General features: G+C 33.8%; 1 protein-coding gene across 2 annotated transcripts; it reads right to left on the bottom strand.

Annotated features, from left to right (window-relative positions):
- Nucleotides 1-9,124: 9,124 nt before the first annotated feature.
- Nucleotides 9,125-13,100, bottom strand: LOC110661714 (probable polygalacturonase). 2 transcript variants are annotated; one of them, XM_058139918.1, is made up of 6 exons: nt 12,338-13,100; nt 11,380-11,697; nt 10,872-10,992; nt 10,620-10,794; nt 10,407-10,477; nt 9,125-10,079 (listed from the first exon to the last, which is right to left on the bottom strand). In XM_058139918.1, the coding sequence occupies exons 1-6, from the start codon at nt 12,353-12,355 to the stop codon at nt 9,382-9,384; spliced, it is 1,401 nt and encodes a 466-aa protein (XP_057995901.1). In that variant the 5' UTR covers nt 12,356-13,100; the 3' UTR covers nt 9,125-9,381. The 2 variants fall into 2 exon arrangements, with proteins under 2 accessions (XP_057995901.1, XP_057995899.1); XM_058139916.1 differs by lacking the exon at nt 12,338-13,100 and adding an exon at nt 12,194-12,331.
- Nucleotides 13,101-16,497: the final 3,397 nt, after the last annotated feature.

Raw genomic sequence — 16,497 nt, 5'->3', positions numbered from 1 at the left:
TGTATGGTGAAGTGTGCGAGATATACACCGACCACAAGAGTTTGAAGTACATCTTCCAACAGAGGGATTTAAACTTGAGACAGAGGAGATGGATGGAGCTTCTGAAAGATTATGATTGCACTATCCAGTACCACCCTGGGAAGGCCAATGTAGTAGCAGATGCTTTGAGCAGAAAATCTTCTGGCAGTTTAGCGCACATTTCAGCAGAGAAAAGACCGTTGATTCGGGAAGTACATGAGTTAATGGATCAAGGTTTAATCCTAGATCTTTCAGATGAGGGGGTATTATTGGCTCATTTTTCAGTGAGGCCAGACTTGCGAGACAGAGTTAGAGTTTCCCAGCACAGAGACCAACAATTGATGAAAATCATAGAAGAAGTACAGCAAGGTGAAGGTGGTGAGTTCGGGTTTGCCAATGATGGCACCCTTATGCAAGGTTCTAGGATATGTGTGCCCGATGTGGACAATCTCAGAAATGAAATCATGCAAGAGGCACACTATACACTGTACAATGTCCACCCAGGCTCCACCAAGATATACCATGATGTGAAGGATAGCTATTGGTGGAATGGCATGAAGAGAGACATAGCAGACTTTGTGTCCAAGTGCTTGACTTGTCAGGAGGTGAAGTTTGAACATCAGAGACCGTCAGGGAAGTTGCAAGAGCTCCCTATTCCAGAATGAAAGTGGGAAATGATTACTATGGATTTTGTGACTGGGTTGCCTCGTACCACGCGAGGATATGATTCGATATGGGTAATTGTAGACCGTCTAACCAAATCAACTCACTTCTTGCCTGTGAAGACTACATATTCTGTGGCATAGTATGCCCGACTCTACATTCGAGAAATAGTCAGATTGCATGGAGTTCCGGCTTCCATAATATCTGACAGAGGGCCCCAGTTCACTTCTCGGTTTTGGAGGAAGTTGCAGGAGGCACTTGGCACACAGTTGAACTTTAGTATGGCTTTCCACCCTCGCATGCATGGACAGTTGAAGGACAATCCAAACACTGGAAGACATGCTTCGCATGAGTGTTTTGGATTTTGGAGGTCAATGGGTTGATCAGCTAGCTTTGGTGGAGTTTTCCTACAACAACAGTTACCATTCCAGCATAGGGATGGCACCCTATGAGGCACTATATGGAAGAAAGTGTAGGTCTCCTCTGTGTTGGACAAAAATGGGAAAAGCAAAGGTGCATGATGTAGACCTAGTGCAGTACACTTCAGAGGTAGTTCCTTTAATCAGGGAACGATTGAAAACAGCTTTCAGTAGGCAGAAGAGTTATGCAGACCCCAGACGGAGGGATGTGGAGTTTGCAGTAGGCGACTATGTATTCCTGAAGGTTTCTCCAATGAAGGGAGTCATGAGATTTGGAAAGAAGGGCAAGTTGGCACCTCGGTATATCGGACCTTTTGAGGTTACTGATAGAGTTGGAGCAGTTGCCTACCGGTTGGAGCTACCACCCAACCTTTCTCATGTTCATCCTGTGTTTCACATCTCCATGCTCAGGAAATACATTCCAGATCCTTCTCATGTACTACAGCCGGATGTAATAGAGTTAAAAGAGAACTTGACATTTGAGGAGCAACCTGTAGCCATAGTGGACTACCAAGTGAGACAGCTAAGATCAAAACAGATCCCTATGGTTAAGGTTTTGTGGAGGAGTCAGTCAGTGGAAGAGTGTACCTGGGAGTCAGAACGGGACATGCGTAGCAAGTACCCTTATCTGTTCAATGTGTAATCTTGTACTTTATTCTGCCTTGTGTAAAATTCGAGGACGAATTTTCTGTAAGGGGGGAAGAATGTAACACCCCAAAATTTTAAATTTTATTATTTTATGAGTATTATTGATATTTTAATTTTATTTAAATTTTAAGAAATTATTTGAGATTTTTCGAATTTTAAAAATCGGGTTCGATTTTCCGAAAATATAAACTTTGATGATTTTTAAAAATTTATTTAAAGACCACGTGGCAAAACTAAAAATATATTTGGAGTCTACGAATTTTTCTGAGTTTTCTGAAATTTTTTCGGAATTTTTGGACCTCGTTTTCGGTCCCGAGGCAGAGTAAAAATTTAAAATTTTGTATCCTGAATCGAACCGGCCAAATCGAACCGGACCGGATCGGACCGGTCGAATCGGACCGGCCTTTTCTTTTTCTTCCTTCTTCCTCCCTGCGCGTCCCGACCCCTCTCTCTTTCTCTCTCTTTTTCTCTCTCCTCCCTCCTTCCCTTGCTGCGCCGCCACCTCCCCTGCCACCCAGCTCGCGCCTCACCTCACCTCCCCATGGCCGGCCACTGAACGTCGGAAACGACTCTGGCGCGCACGCGCGCGACCGTTCGTCTTCTCGGCCAAAATCCGACCAATCCGGCCACCAATTGGACCGGGTCTTGTGTCTAAACTCATCTACTCATCGAGAGCTTTCCATAGACACCAAGAACACCAAAATCCATCGAGCGGTTTGTCCAATTTTTGCCCGGGAAGTTTTAGCCCATTTTGACTTTTGGGCTAAATTTCTCACAAATCGTAAACCCCATGAGAAAACCGAGAGTACCAGAGTGCTCCACTCATCGAGAGCTTCGCGGCGACATAAATTTCGAATTTTTTCGACACCGTTTTTCGATGGGTCCCACGGAACTTCGCAGTGTTTTTCCGAGCATTAAATGAGCTTAGAAAATTCCGTAAAATTTATGTACTAACCCCCATGTTGTGGGCTTTGTGTAGGTATCCTCAATTCGCGGAAATTCGACAGTTGTCCAGGTCTGTGAATTTCCGGTCAGACAGACCCGTTACCAGAAAAGTCTCCAAATTGGACCGAGGTTTTGGCTACCCCCCATTGTCAGACGTCCCGAGCGCGTCCCTGAAGTCGGAATTGGCAAAGGTAAACCCGAACATTATTTTTTCGTAAATTTCTAGTGCTTAAATAGGATTAAAAATCCATAAAATATTCATGGTAGCTTAGAAAATTATGATTCTTTTTGCAATAGCCTAGTAATATTGCTAAGGACCACGGGGCAAAGTTTTAGAATTTTTAGAGCTTGTTTGGATAGTTTTTGCAAAAATGATCAATTATAAGGACTAAATTGAAATTTTACATATTGTGATGGATGACTGATTTGATGGGCCCAGGAGGGGCTGTGTGATGTGATTGAATTGTGGATATATGAGTTGTGAATATAGAAGTGTGTTTTGAGCCCTTTTGCAGGTTGGGTAAGTCCTAGGTATAGGGGAGACTCTACCGGATTTTCGGTACGACTTAGGACGTATTTAGTCTTTTCTTGATTTGTATTAAGTCATTTGTATTAAATAATTGTAATGTAATTATCAGGTGAGCCGGGACAGCCTTCTTCCTCCGCCCAGCCGCCACAGTGATCGTTATCAAGTCTGTGAGTAAAATATTAATTTTAATTGTAATTTCACTATTATTATATGTTCAAGCATGCCCATGCATCACTTATATGTATATATCTATGTAGATAAACTTTAGGCACGATTTATGTTGCATTCATAACTGTGAAAGTGCCATGTATGTTGTTGTGGTAATTTGGAGCAGTGTGCGTGCGTTGGCGTGCGTGTGATGTGGTGTGGACTATGGATAAGACGGGTAGACACGGCTTGAGATCTTCGCTGGGACCCGGTCCTTCGGGGTAGACACGACTTGAGTTCTTCGCTGGGACCCCGATTTGGTTATTCAGTGGAAGTCCGAGCTGAGTTCTTCGCTGGCATAGTTGGAATTAAAAGAGCTGTATAGGTGATCAGCTCCCATATATATTATGATTGATATTACCGGGTGCGTGAGTGCTCCAAATTACCTTTTTGATGTTATGATGTGAAATTATTGCTGGTGTTACATTTCACTCTACAGGGTGCATTAGTTTTAGATAGTTATAGAGATTATGGTTAAAATTGATATTTTACTCTCTGAGTTAAACGCTCACTCCTGTTCAATATTTTTTCAGGCTACAGGAGGATTTTATTGTGGTTAACCTGCTTTTCTCCTTCGCAGGTTGTTTATCAATATTTGTGTAATTTTATTTACTCCTAGAATTTTCGCATGTGTTAGAAGTATTAATTGATTCGGGTCTGTAATATAAATTGTTATGTGGACCTGTAAAATTACTATATGCATGTTTGATAGACTGGATGAGGGAGCTGAGCTCCCATTTATCTTTATGTTGATATGAGTATGTGGAGGGTGAGCTGAGCTCCCCAATTGATGATATATTTTGTTTACAGGTCGGGTGAGTCAAAAACTCCCCGTTGAAAGGTCCACTTTATGGCCGGACTCCGTTCGGTTGATTTCTTGATATTGGGCCCAAATGGGCCTTAGAGTTGGGTTAGTGAATAATTAGGCTTACTACGGGCCTCGGGGGCTTTAGGCTGGCCCAGGTCCTAGTGCCGGTCTGGCCCATAGGTTGGGTCGTGACAATGAATCTATACGAAATCAATTAAATATATATTTTATTTAATTAAATCAATTGAGTACATGACATGTCACATTATTCATATATATTAGAGTTAATTGTAAAAATTATCATTTAATTGATTCAATTAAATATATTTTTGAGTCAACTGAATTAATTTGAGTATTTGACATGTCATATTGATTAAATATTTTTATCAATTAAGTCTTTAATTGAATCATATGATTATGTGTAATGTCACAATGATCATATATATTTAAGTCAATTGCAAAAATTATAATTTAATTGATTCAATTTAATGTATATATTTGAGTTAATTGAATCAATTTGAGTACGCGACATGTCACATTGATTATATATTTTTATCAATTGAGTATTTAATTAAGTTAATTATATTAAATTGATTATGTGCAATGTCACATTAATTATATATATTTGAGTCAATTAAAAATTATAATTTAATTAATTCAAATGAATATATATTTGAGCAAATTGAATTAATTAAAGTATATGACATATTACAATGATTACGTATTTTAGTTAATTAAGTATTTAATTGAGTCAATTAAATTAATTGATTATATATAATGTCACATTGATCGTATATATTTGAGTTTATTGCAAAAATTATCACTTAATTGATTCAATTAAATAAATATTTAAATCAATTGAATCAATTTGAATATATAACATGTTATATTGATAATATATTTTTATCAATTGCGTTTTTAATTAAGTTAATTGAAACAATTGATTATATGCAATATTACATTGATTATATATATTTGAGTCAACTATAATCATTATCATTTAATTGATTCAATTGAATATATATTTGATACTGAATCATTTTGAGCATGTAACATGTCACATTGATCATATATTTTAGTCAATTGAGTTTTTAATTGAATAAATTAAATCAATTGATTATGTATAATGTCATATTGATAATATATACTTTGTGTCAATTGTGACAATTACCATTTAAATAATTTAATTGAATATATATTTTAATTAATTGAATCAACTAAGTATGTAATATGTTACATTGATAATATTGTTTAGTCAATTAAACTTTTAATTAAGTTAATTGAATCAATTAATTATATGCAATATTTTATTAATTACATATATTTAGGTCGATTATGACAATTACATTTAAATAATTCGATTGAATATATATTTTAATTTATTGAATCAAATGAGTATGTGAAATATCAGTAAAAATATATAATTTATTTATATGAAATGAATTTTTTTAATTGAGTTAATTGATTTTTTAATTATAATAATAATTAATTATTTATTATCATGTATAAATTAATTGAGTCAATTAAATCAATTTATATTGTTAATATAGTTGAGCCAATTTAATTAATTTAAATTCAGATTGATCGATTGTTCAAATATCATAAAGTAACATGCTATATTATTTTTTAATATTAATTGACACATTTAAATAAAAATATATTATTTATTTTTAAATCTTTTTAATTTACATAAATATATTTTTTTTCTAAATATATAATCTTAATTAAAAAGAAAAAGAAAATCATTGTGTTGTTAAAAGAAAAGAGGAGAGAAAGTAAATGAGACTTATAACTTGTATTGAAACTTATAATTATAATAAATACAACATACAATTTGAAATTAAAATTTTCAAGCTCTACATTTTTCCCTGAAAATTTTAAAGGATACTCTAATAAATTGACTTTTATTTTTACACATGAAGTAACCTTCCTCAACCATTTTTCAGTTTAAAAACTCCCTTTCAACAAAATGTAATATATGAGAATGAACCACCAAGACCAATTAATTAAGCATGCTTATGTTAATTACGTAGGATGTGGATTAGATGTGATGCAACGTAATGACATAAAAATTTAATATAAATAATAAATTAAATATTCATTTTATTATTTGGGGTCCCACATGTTTGGAAAGACTTGATCATAGTAATGATATTATGATAAAACTTGTAATGAATTAAAACTGATTGATAAAACTTATGATATTCTCACTAATGAAGTTATAAAGGCTGGTAGTTGTGATGTTTTTTAAAGGCTGGAGAGGAAGATTCTCAAGACTTTTATAAGGAGCAAGTACCTGGATCCATTGAAGACCAGTTCTCAAATGGAGCCATTGCCCTGAACGATGATTCAGTAGCTCTGGATCCTAAAGATGACGACATAGGTTGGGCATACCATAAATTTGCAGCATCTTTATTCTGTTGCAGTCTTTGTGATCAAGAAAAAGAATCATAGGCCAAAGAGTTTTAATCGAAGGATAATTAAAGAGAAATGCATATGTGGATCATAGTATGAAACGCGATTTTGTCTTGGCGTTAATGAAAGCAATATACTTGTCTCGGGTGGAGAAGCATAGCAAGCATTGTAGGACCTGTAACCGTTGTGCTGAAGCTTTTGACCACCATTGCAGGGTAAGAAACGGTGTTTTTCTTTGTTCTAATATTTGATTTTTTCCTGCCTTTATTTCTCTGAACTTTTCTTTTGGCAATTGACTGCAAAAACATACATGAACTAGTTAGAAACCGGATAACTGTTTTCCTGAAAAAGTTTCATTTCTCCTTTTGTTCTATGTTTGCTTACATTTTCCATTAACAAAAAATTTGTTGCCGGTACAGTTAATCATAGAAGGAGGAACAGGAATTGCTGTATTTATCAGGTGTTTCGCAGACAAGAAAGGGATAGAGAGGGAATCGCAGAGGAAGCGATATGAAGAGTTCCCAAGAGGGGTTCCGGCCGCAATATGGATAACAGACAGTTTACTTTTATCATGTTCCATTTGGAAGCAAAAGTTTGTTGCTTATTATTTGAGTACGAAACGAATGCTACAGGTTTGTTGGTTTTATTGACAGCCTATAGTTCAGCAGACATGGGACAACTTTTCCTCTTTCAAGTTGTTATCGTACGCAAGGTAATTATAAAGATTGCCTTGCAAATATAATCTGTGATAATTTTGTTTTTTGGTTAGTGAGAAGAAGAAAGGACTGTGTTGGTGGCTAAGAAACATTTTGCACTGAGCCAACCCATTTGGTTGTTTCTACTTTCTGCTTCCTCTCTACTCCCTTCAACAAGGCGACAACATCCCATCATTAGTCATTGGTGCTTGTGTGTGCGTGTGCTGTATCTTTCATCAAAGATTACTTTTGCCACCGTGAAGAAGCAGGCATGGGATTATAGGAACCTCGCAGAGTTTATCTGTTGAGAGACAGAGTAGATTAGAACTCAATTCTGATGAATTTTGTAGGTTTTATTGGCATTTGAAATTGTGTCCATATACATTCTCACTATAAAGTTGCCTACTAGTGATTATTTACTCATACAGTGATGAGACCATATGACTATTACTATATTCTGGTTATGAAAGAGGACCACCAATCAATGGAACTAGATCCATTTGATGATTCAGAATTATCTTCATAATCTGATTTGACTCATCTAAGAAGTCAACATTTGTTTCACCGTTTATTTGCAGAAGACATAGAGGAAATCGGGTTCTATTACATGGACCATCTTAATATTGCACTATAAAAAAAGATAAGCACAGATCAACCACATTGAATGGTTAATTTATTTTCAGAACCCAGCAAGGCTTTCATTAGGATTAATAGGGATCCTGAGCCTTCAACCTTAAAACAAGAAACAAGTCTCCTATATGTGTATCAATCCTTGGAAACTGATAAAGCTGAGAAGGCCAGAGAAAGGCTCATGAAGCAGAAGCCAATGGTGCAAGAAGACTAATTAAAGCCACTGTTGTTGGAGACAAAATGTGGACCTTTGATGAACTCTGGCAAGAACATGAAAAACGTGGGATCAAGATCAACACCTCTTATTTCCAAAGGGAGGGCTCCAGGATCACCGGGAAGGTTTTCGAGTCCAAGATGACGATTTTCAGGCTCTCCAGCTTTGTTTTCTGGCGTTGTTCCATCGCCAAAATACAAGTACAGAAGTAGTTTTGACCTGAAGTTGACAAGGGTTTCCAAACCTACATTTCAAGGCAGGTTTTATGTTCTGTTATAAAAAAGGATTTATGTTATGCTTGAAAGTTCGAATTCTCAACCTTTTAGAAAAATTCATTGATTAATTTGAGTGTGTATTCTAGGCACGTTTCTTTTTAGCAAATTTAAACACACACTTGTATTCCAGCCTTTTCTAGTGATTTACACGAAGCACATAAGCCCTTTTTTCAATGGAAATTATTTTCCCATGAACAAGTTTTAAAAATCAACTTCCATGAGCTAATCCTAGATATGGACACTATCTGTGGTAAGTTTTGTATAATGTACCTGGATGCTATTGAAACGAAGTATTTTGGCTGCATTTTGGAGGAAACTAGATACAGAAAGGGTACTGAAAGGACAGCGCAGCTGTTGTTTTATCAGCATAATAAAGCCAGGGATGGTCCCATCTCAATCCGTCCTTATTCTTAGGCATAGTCAATAAAATGACAAAGCACGTTTTGAGCTGAAAGTGAAATTTGTCCGTGCGAAAAAAATAGGAAAAGACCATCTCTCTCATTCCAGGGATGCAACTTTCCAGGAAATAGGCTAGACTATCCCCGTGAGTTCACACAAAAGTGGAATTGGAACTGAAAAAAAAAATAAAAATAAAAGAAAATATAATTCTACCATTTAATAAATAAAAGAAATAAAACAACTATGAGTGGAGAGAGAGTGAATATAAACTCATTCTATTTTCACTTTCTGATAAATCACTCAATTATTTGTTACTGCACACAAAGTTACAGGAAAAATCATTTCTTAATACTCTTTCACAAGTCAACAACAAATCAGCAACTTCAATCAACTTCTTTTCTCCATGGCAATGAGCATTTGTGTTGAGAAATGGCAAGAATCAAAATTTGAACTTAATTGACCTTTCACAATCGAAGGTGAGTAGACCACTGAACAAATACTAAAGCTTCCATAAATTTACCAAGACAGCAACCAAGTACCTCTGTTTTGATTACTTGAATTCAGCAAATGACTTGATAGATGGTAACAATCAGAGTAATGATGAGGGAAGATACTCTCCCTGAGAGGCTCACAAGTTTCAGGGGAAACAGAGTCAGAATATCCTTCGATATATGAACAGTTCCAGGGAGACTCGGAGGTTACGTTGAGGGTAATGTTCAATAGGCAGATGTTGAGAAAAGTGTCTGCTTGGATACCATCTAGAATGCCTGCATACTCAATGTTATCTCCAATGACATCCTCAATGGTTATCCGTTCTATGATTGGAAGAGCTTCTGGATCATAATGCTCATCTGGGTGTTCCCCATAATGACCAGTGAACCTTATTGCTACTTTTACATCAGTCAAGGTTATATTTGACATGTAGATATTTCTTACATAGCCACCCCTTCCTGGAGACGTCTTTATTCTAATACCTGTACTTGAATTATAAAATTGGATATTTTCAGCACGAACTTCTGATACACCACCAGACATCTCACTTCCAATTGCAATCCCTGCACTTGTTCGAGTTTGTCCAACAAGCCGGTGAATGGTAATGTTTCTGCAAGGACGACCATACGATATGCCATACTCATCCCACCCACTTTTGATGGCGATTAGATCATCACCAGTGCTAATGTAACAGTCCTCGATGCAAACATCATCAGAAGAATCTGATTGCATTTAAATGAATATGTAAGAACCCTAATGAAGTACTTGGAGAAAGTAATTGAAAATGGTTAAGCAATGCAGACTTGAAATTGCTGTTTAGGAGAGAAAATATTTCTTACCCTAAAGTCAAAGCAAGAACTAAAATTGTAGGTTCCAGGAGAACAACAGCTAGAAAGCCGGGAAATCAATCAGCAAAAACTTATTTCTCTAATTTGAAGCACACAGACAGAACTACAAGCTATTCTTTATATGATTTGCGTCTCAAACTTTAGTACTTGTCCTCTATAAATTAAATCAGAACAGTTTCCAGTCTAGCGGAGAAAGTTTACCTGGATCAATCCCATCTGTGTTTGGTGAATCAAGAGGAGCACGGATCGTAACATTTTGGACAATAACATGGCTGTTCATCCAGAAAAACAATCTCAACTCTCCCCCTAATTCATGAAAGTTTCACTTTTGCACAGTTTTATATGACAATTTAAAACATCAAGTACAACAAACAAGGAAGAGAAAAGCATTATAGTCCATTTGGAAGGACAAACCTGCAGTAAACAGGGTGGACTGTCCAGAATGGTGAATTTATGAAGGTCAAGTTTGAGATAACTATCCCAGATGAGTTCATTAACTCAACCAGATGGGGCCGGGTATACTTCAAGGTTTTGGCATGGAACCAATTCCACCAGATGCTGCCTTGACCATCAATAGTTCCATTATCACCTGCATGGAGAAACCAGTGACGCTATGAAAGCAAACAGCACAAACATGGGATTTGATCCTTCATTGACATCACCAACCTGTTATGACAACATCTGTCAAATTGTGGCCATAAATGAGGCTTCGATGCCTCCCACCAGGCAACTCCCTCCCTTGGCCATATGATGGTAGAGGATCAACAACTGGCCAATCATCAGAATTCTGGAATTGGCAGGTTAAGTTTTTTTGTTTAATATCATGAGCCAAAATTTAATAACTATCACTGTCCAGTTGGACTAGAGGCTCAATTTGCACAGGTGGATAGCAATAAGGCACCGATATTCACAGAATTGTCGTCATTCTTGCATTAACTAGCACTATCAACCCCAAGGAGCATTAGTTTACTTAGATTTCAGTTAAATACAACTTCTCTGTAATTCACATTAATCACATGTCTTATCATAACAATAGCTTCTCAGAATCCCTTACATACTTCCTACTTTAGATCTACCGCAAACAGGTCAATCAGAACATTGACCGCAGATAATGGGCAATGAGAGTGAGCTATTTTATATGCATATATCCTTTGGTATGGAAGTGAGAACTTACAGTTGATCCAAGAATCACCGCATCTTTATCTAACCACAATGTCAGATGACTGATGAGATCGAAGCTGCCTGTCAACCACCGGCCAGCTGGGACAAAAAGCTTGGCGCCTCCCTTATCAGCAAATGAATTGAGATAGAAAATAGCATTCTGAAATGCTTTCGTGTTGAGAGTGAGCCCATCTCCAACTGCACCAAATTCAGTAATAGTGACACTGTGAGGCCGGATTACTGCAGAGTTAGCCCGTTTGCAATGTGAACTGCCCCTGATAAGCCATGGAACATCACTGAACAGTGCAAGTACCAGAAGCACATGTACTAGCTGAAAGCAAAAAAGGAAGGGGAAAAAAAATCATAACCAACTAACAGAAATATGAGATCTGAATAAGGGCTTTTATTCATTTTCTCCTTTTACCCTTTTTCGTTATTAATTCTGTTGAGCAATGATGACTGCTCATACAATCCAAATATTGGACAATTTTGATAATCTTGATCATCTGATAAACTCAGAAGCTGGCTAAGGAAATAAAACACAGAGATAGGCAAGCCAAGCAAAAAGCATTATAAAACTAAAATTGGTAAAGATACTGAAGTGTCAATTTAGGAACAAATAGATATATAGCTTCCTAATACAATTCAGATGCAATAGCCCAAAGATTTGATGATATACACCGCAATGATAAGCAAAAAAGCTAATCAGTTGAACTAAATTTTGCCAAAAAAAAAAAAATTTAGAGAGACAATGCTCAAAAGCCAATTTATTTGCACAATCAGATCCCCACAAATTCCTTTTTATTTTGGAATGCATGTTCTGTTACCTTTGGCTGAATTAAGCTGATTAAAGGCTCTGTTATACATTTTCTTGTAATCTTATTCATATTAATCTCTCAAGACATAAAAATGCAGAATGAGAACAATAAACAAGAACAAGAAGGAAAATAAAAAATGATCAAGTAACTCACGGTAAAAGATATCCTCATATCATATGACTGAAATCTGATGTTTCCCTTTAGAGGCCAGGCACCAAAAGAAAGCAGCTTAATTTTCACCTTCCTTGGGAGAGCAAAACAGCCACCAACAAATTCCCGCAAAATAAGAAAGGAAGAAGCTTGATAAAGATGGGGCAGGGATCTTGATCACCAAGATCTTCCCCTAAGCAATATTGCAGGAGTGTGAGTCTGTGAGTGTGATTAGTGATTAGAAATTGAGAGAAACTACCAACACCACTCAAAGAAGAAAAATCATTGACAGTGACTGTTGCTGCCAGCCAAAAATCAAGCAGTAGGTCCCCCTTTTCTTTCACCTGCTACTCCATTACTACTCTCTCTCTCTCTCTCTCTCTCTCTCTCCTGTTTCTTCTTCAAGATTACACTCAGAAGCCTAAAACCTGGACACCCAAAATGGCAAAAAGAGGGAAAGACACTGGATGAAATCGAAGTTGGGTTGGTTTATACTGTATAGTGATTAAGTCGAAGAATGGTGTGTGCGGACGATTTGAGAGGTATTATACAGAAGTGGATCTTTCCTCTGATAAAGAAAGAGAGAAACAGGGCAATACAAAGATTAATTTGCATGGCAATTTCTCTCTCTCTCCCGTCACCTGTGTCAAAACAATTTAAAGATTTCAGTTTCCAAAACTGACTTCTAATTCACTTGAACATTTTTTCAAAAAATTATAAATAATTATCTTCTAATCATTCATCAGAAATTATGGAATTAATATTCATTTTATCTTGTAATTATTTTGCTAAGATAAATGTCCTATCTTAATCTTTATCAATTTCTTGTTATATTTTGAGCTTAGTTCTTTCATTTATTATCCAGTTCAAAAAAAAAATTTAATTGGTGGGTTTTAATTGAGAAATTGTTATATCCCTCAAATGGTGTTCTTCATTATTTTCAAGTAAAATATTTTTATTATTGAAATTGTTGAATATTTGCTAGATATTAAATTTTAGGGTGAAAAGAGAGATAAGAAAAAAAATTGATCATATTTTTATTTTAATTTTTAATTTTTTTTTTTATCAATTTCTTCATTGAAAGTGGATAAATTGAGGGGTCAGAAAGAAGGAATGAAAAAATAGAAAAATATTGAAAAAGAAATGATTGATTTGTTAGCATTTTATAAATTTCAAGTAATAAGTTATAAAATATCTTTTTTTTTTTAAATTCTTTTTTGCAGCGCGTGTATTACTCAAGCCTCAATTTATTGTTTTCTTTAAAACAAAAAGTCTTGGATTCAAATTATTAATTTAAAATTTTAATTAATTTAATTTTTATTTTTTGTATTTAATTCAATTTTGTATAGTGGGCATTGAGAGACTAAATCTATCAAGTAAAATAATATTTAATTTAACTTATAAAAATTAATTTATAAACATAAATTTATAAATATTTAAAATTTAAAATAATTATGTATTTTATTAAAATATTTTTATATAATTTATAAATAATTAATTTGTTTGATTAAAAATAATTTATAAGTATATTTATTATTAAAATAATAAATATTCTTTAATATGTCTATAATCACTAAACTAAATTAAATTAAGTATTTTTAATTCAATCTTATAAAAAAATAAATTAATATTTTAATTTATCAAGTAAATAATATGCCTGCAACCACTAAGCCAAAATAAGCTAAGCATTTTTAGTGCTGTACATGTGTTAAAGAAGTTTTTTCTTTAGATTTTTTAGTGCTTAGCTCCATATTTTTTTAGAATAAAAATAAATAAAATATTTACAAAAATTATTTTATTTAAATTCAAATTTAATTAATATTTATAATATTTAGTTATCTTAAATCTAATTAAAATATAAAACTCGTCTAAATTTTAATTACTATTATCTGTATAATACCAAAACTTGATTAAATTTATATATATTTTAATTAATAATTTATATAAAAATAAAATTTTATTAGTAATATGTATATAATAATTATATAAAAATATATTTTATATTTAATTAATTATTTATATAAAAAGATATAAATAATAAAAATTTTATATATAATATTTAAATTAAATCTAAATTTAATACGTATATTATTTATTAAATTCAAGCCCATCTTAAATTCAATTATTCCTAATAGGGATGGTGAACTAAAAAATATGCTATTCCTACAAACACTTTGTTGCAATATTAAGCAGATTTTGAAATATATATTTTTTAAAAAATTTAAATAAATTAAATAATAATAAGTAAAATAAAATATATTCTTTTTTCATAATAATAAAAAAAAATTATAGTGTAAATAAATGAAAAATTAAATATAAAAGTGTTTTGTTTTGGTGGGGAATGGTGAGGATAGCTGGACACACTTTTTAGACATATAGACAAAACACTACCCTTTAAATTACAGCTGTATTGCCATTTTGGCTATTGCATGCTTCCACTTAAACCTCTAATCAAATCATTTCATTTTCCATTTACAAATTTTCTTTTAATTTATTATTAAAATTATTGGATGAAATATTTATAAAATAATATTTTAAAATAAAAATAAAGAGATTTTTATCTATTTATAAAAATGAGTATCATAATTTAAAATTGACATTTTTTTTTTTTTAAATTTTGAATAACGGTTAAAGTTATAGCTTTCTTTAATTGCCTTTGACCAGTACTTCTTCGTCGTCGTCTTCTTCTACCGCTGTTATCCAACAACAAAGCCAAAGCCAAAGCCAACGTTAAACTTGAAAAGTGAAAACATTTCTGGCTCTGGCCCTTGGATGGGACCACTCCACCTCCAATCGATGATTTTAATTTAAGAGTCAATTATTTTGATTAATATATATATATATATTACAGCAGACAACAAATCAAAATTAATTTAAGGATTAAAACCTTAAACCAGACAAGAACACAGCAGAAGGAATGTGTAAAGAGAAACAAAGGCATTCATTACTTTGATTAAATTACGAGAATAGCCCCAAGTAGGGAAGAAATAAGAAAATAAGGCATATAAGCCAGAAGCCATTAAGAAAATTTGTCCATAAAGAAGGGGACAAAGCCAAAGTGTAGCAACTACAACAACAGGAATACAAAATCAACAAGGGAAAGTCATAACCTGAGAGAGAGGAAAGTATTAGCCAGTAGGGTATCCAATGCCTCGTTAATCAAACACAACTTGTTATAAAGGAGGCCTGGCAATGACTAATTAACGTTACATGGCTTTGGTCCGCATGCAATCCATCAACTCAACTACTCATCAGCTACTTTCTTTTCTTTTCTCTGTACCAGTCGTTAATTTGTTAAATCTTTTTCAGATCTTCATAATCTCATTTGTCCCATAAAGGAACATCCATTAACTTGTCATCTTTTCATTCCTATTGACAACTTAAGCTCAAGCACAATTCATTATGAAAGCTTCTCCATTTCCAGGCGACACCAGAGCGATCAGCGATACGTACATATAATAATACATTATTAATTATTATTGACTTTGATTAAAACTCCCTTAAAAGGTAATTAACATTCTCATGGGCAAAAGGAATGGATGAAATTATATGGTTTAAGAAACACATATACATATTAGCTTTTTGTTTGGCGTAGAACTGTGGTATACGCAAGGCCAATTCAAAGATAAAATGAATGGGCCACACCAACCGATTGATCATTTGTCTTTGGCATATTAATAATCTTTAATAAAGGACAACAATGGAGTAGAAGCGTCACCATTTCATGTACGTTTTTTGTAAAAGACTAAACACAAAGCCCTTGCAAATGGCTTATTCTTATAACTTACACATACACACATATATATAAAAGCTGCATAATAAATGAAAAAAAAAATCATATTTCTTTATTTGTCAATTAAAATAATAATAATAATATTAATATATATGTGAAAAATGTTTATGTTAGATATTTTAAATTGTTACCTCAAACATATTTATATAATTCAATAATATCAAATTATCTTAAATGTAAGTGATTAGTTATTTATTAAATAATTAAATGTAAGTTATTAGTTATATAATTAAATATATAAAGTAATTTATTGAGACTGATGTAAATAAAAAATTTCCTTTAAATAATGTTGAAGGCTTCAGGATCCGCCACTGGCTCAATACACATGGCCTGTCTCTTGGATTATAGGTTTGCTTCGCTGGTATTTATT

This window comes from Hevea brasiliensis, chromosome 2, assembly GCF_030052815.1.
Source record: "Hevea brasiliensis isolate MT/VB/25A 57/8 chromosome 2, ASM3005281v1, whole genome shotgun sequence".
Lineage (NCBI taxonomy): Eukaryota > Viridiplantae > Streptophyta > Magnoliopsida > Malpighiales > Euphorbiaceae > Hevea > Hevea brasiliensis.
The sequence above is the reverse complement of the archived record's forward strand: the minus strand, read 5'-3'. Positions and strand labels throughout refer to the sequence as shown.

What these genes read in the sequence shown, in the direction of transcription:
- LOC110661714 (XM_058139916.1), bottom strand. Translation starts at nt 12,253, where the DNA reads ATGAATAAGATTACAAGAAAATGTATAACAGAGCCTTTAATCAGCTTA. An exon ending in GACAGATGTTGTCATAACAG is followed by an intron (nt 10,795 to 10,871) that starts GTTGGTGATGTC and finishes TTCTCCATGCAG; the next exon opens with GTGATAATGGAACTATTGAT. An exon ending in CACAGATGGGATTGATCCAG is followed by an intron (nt 10,080 to 10,406) that starts GTAAACTTTCTC and finishes AAATGCAATCAG; the next exon opens with ATTCTTCTGATGATGTTTGC.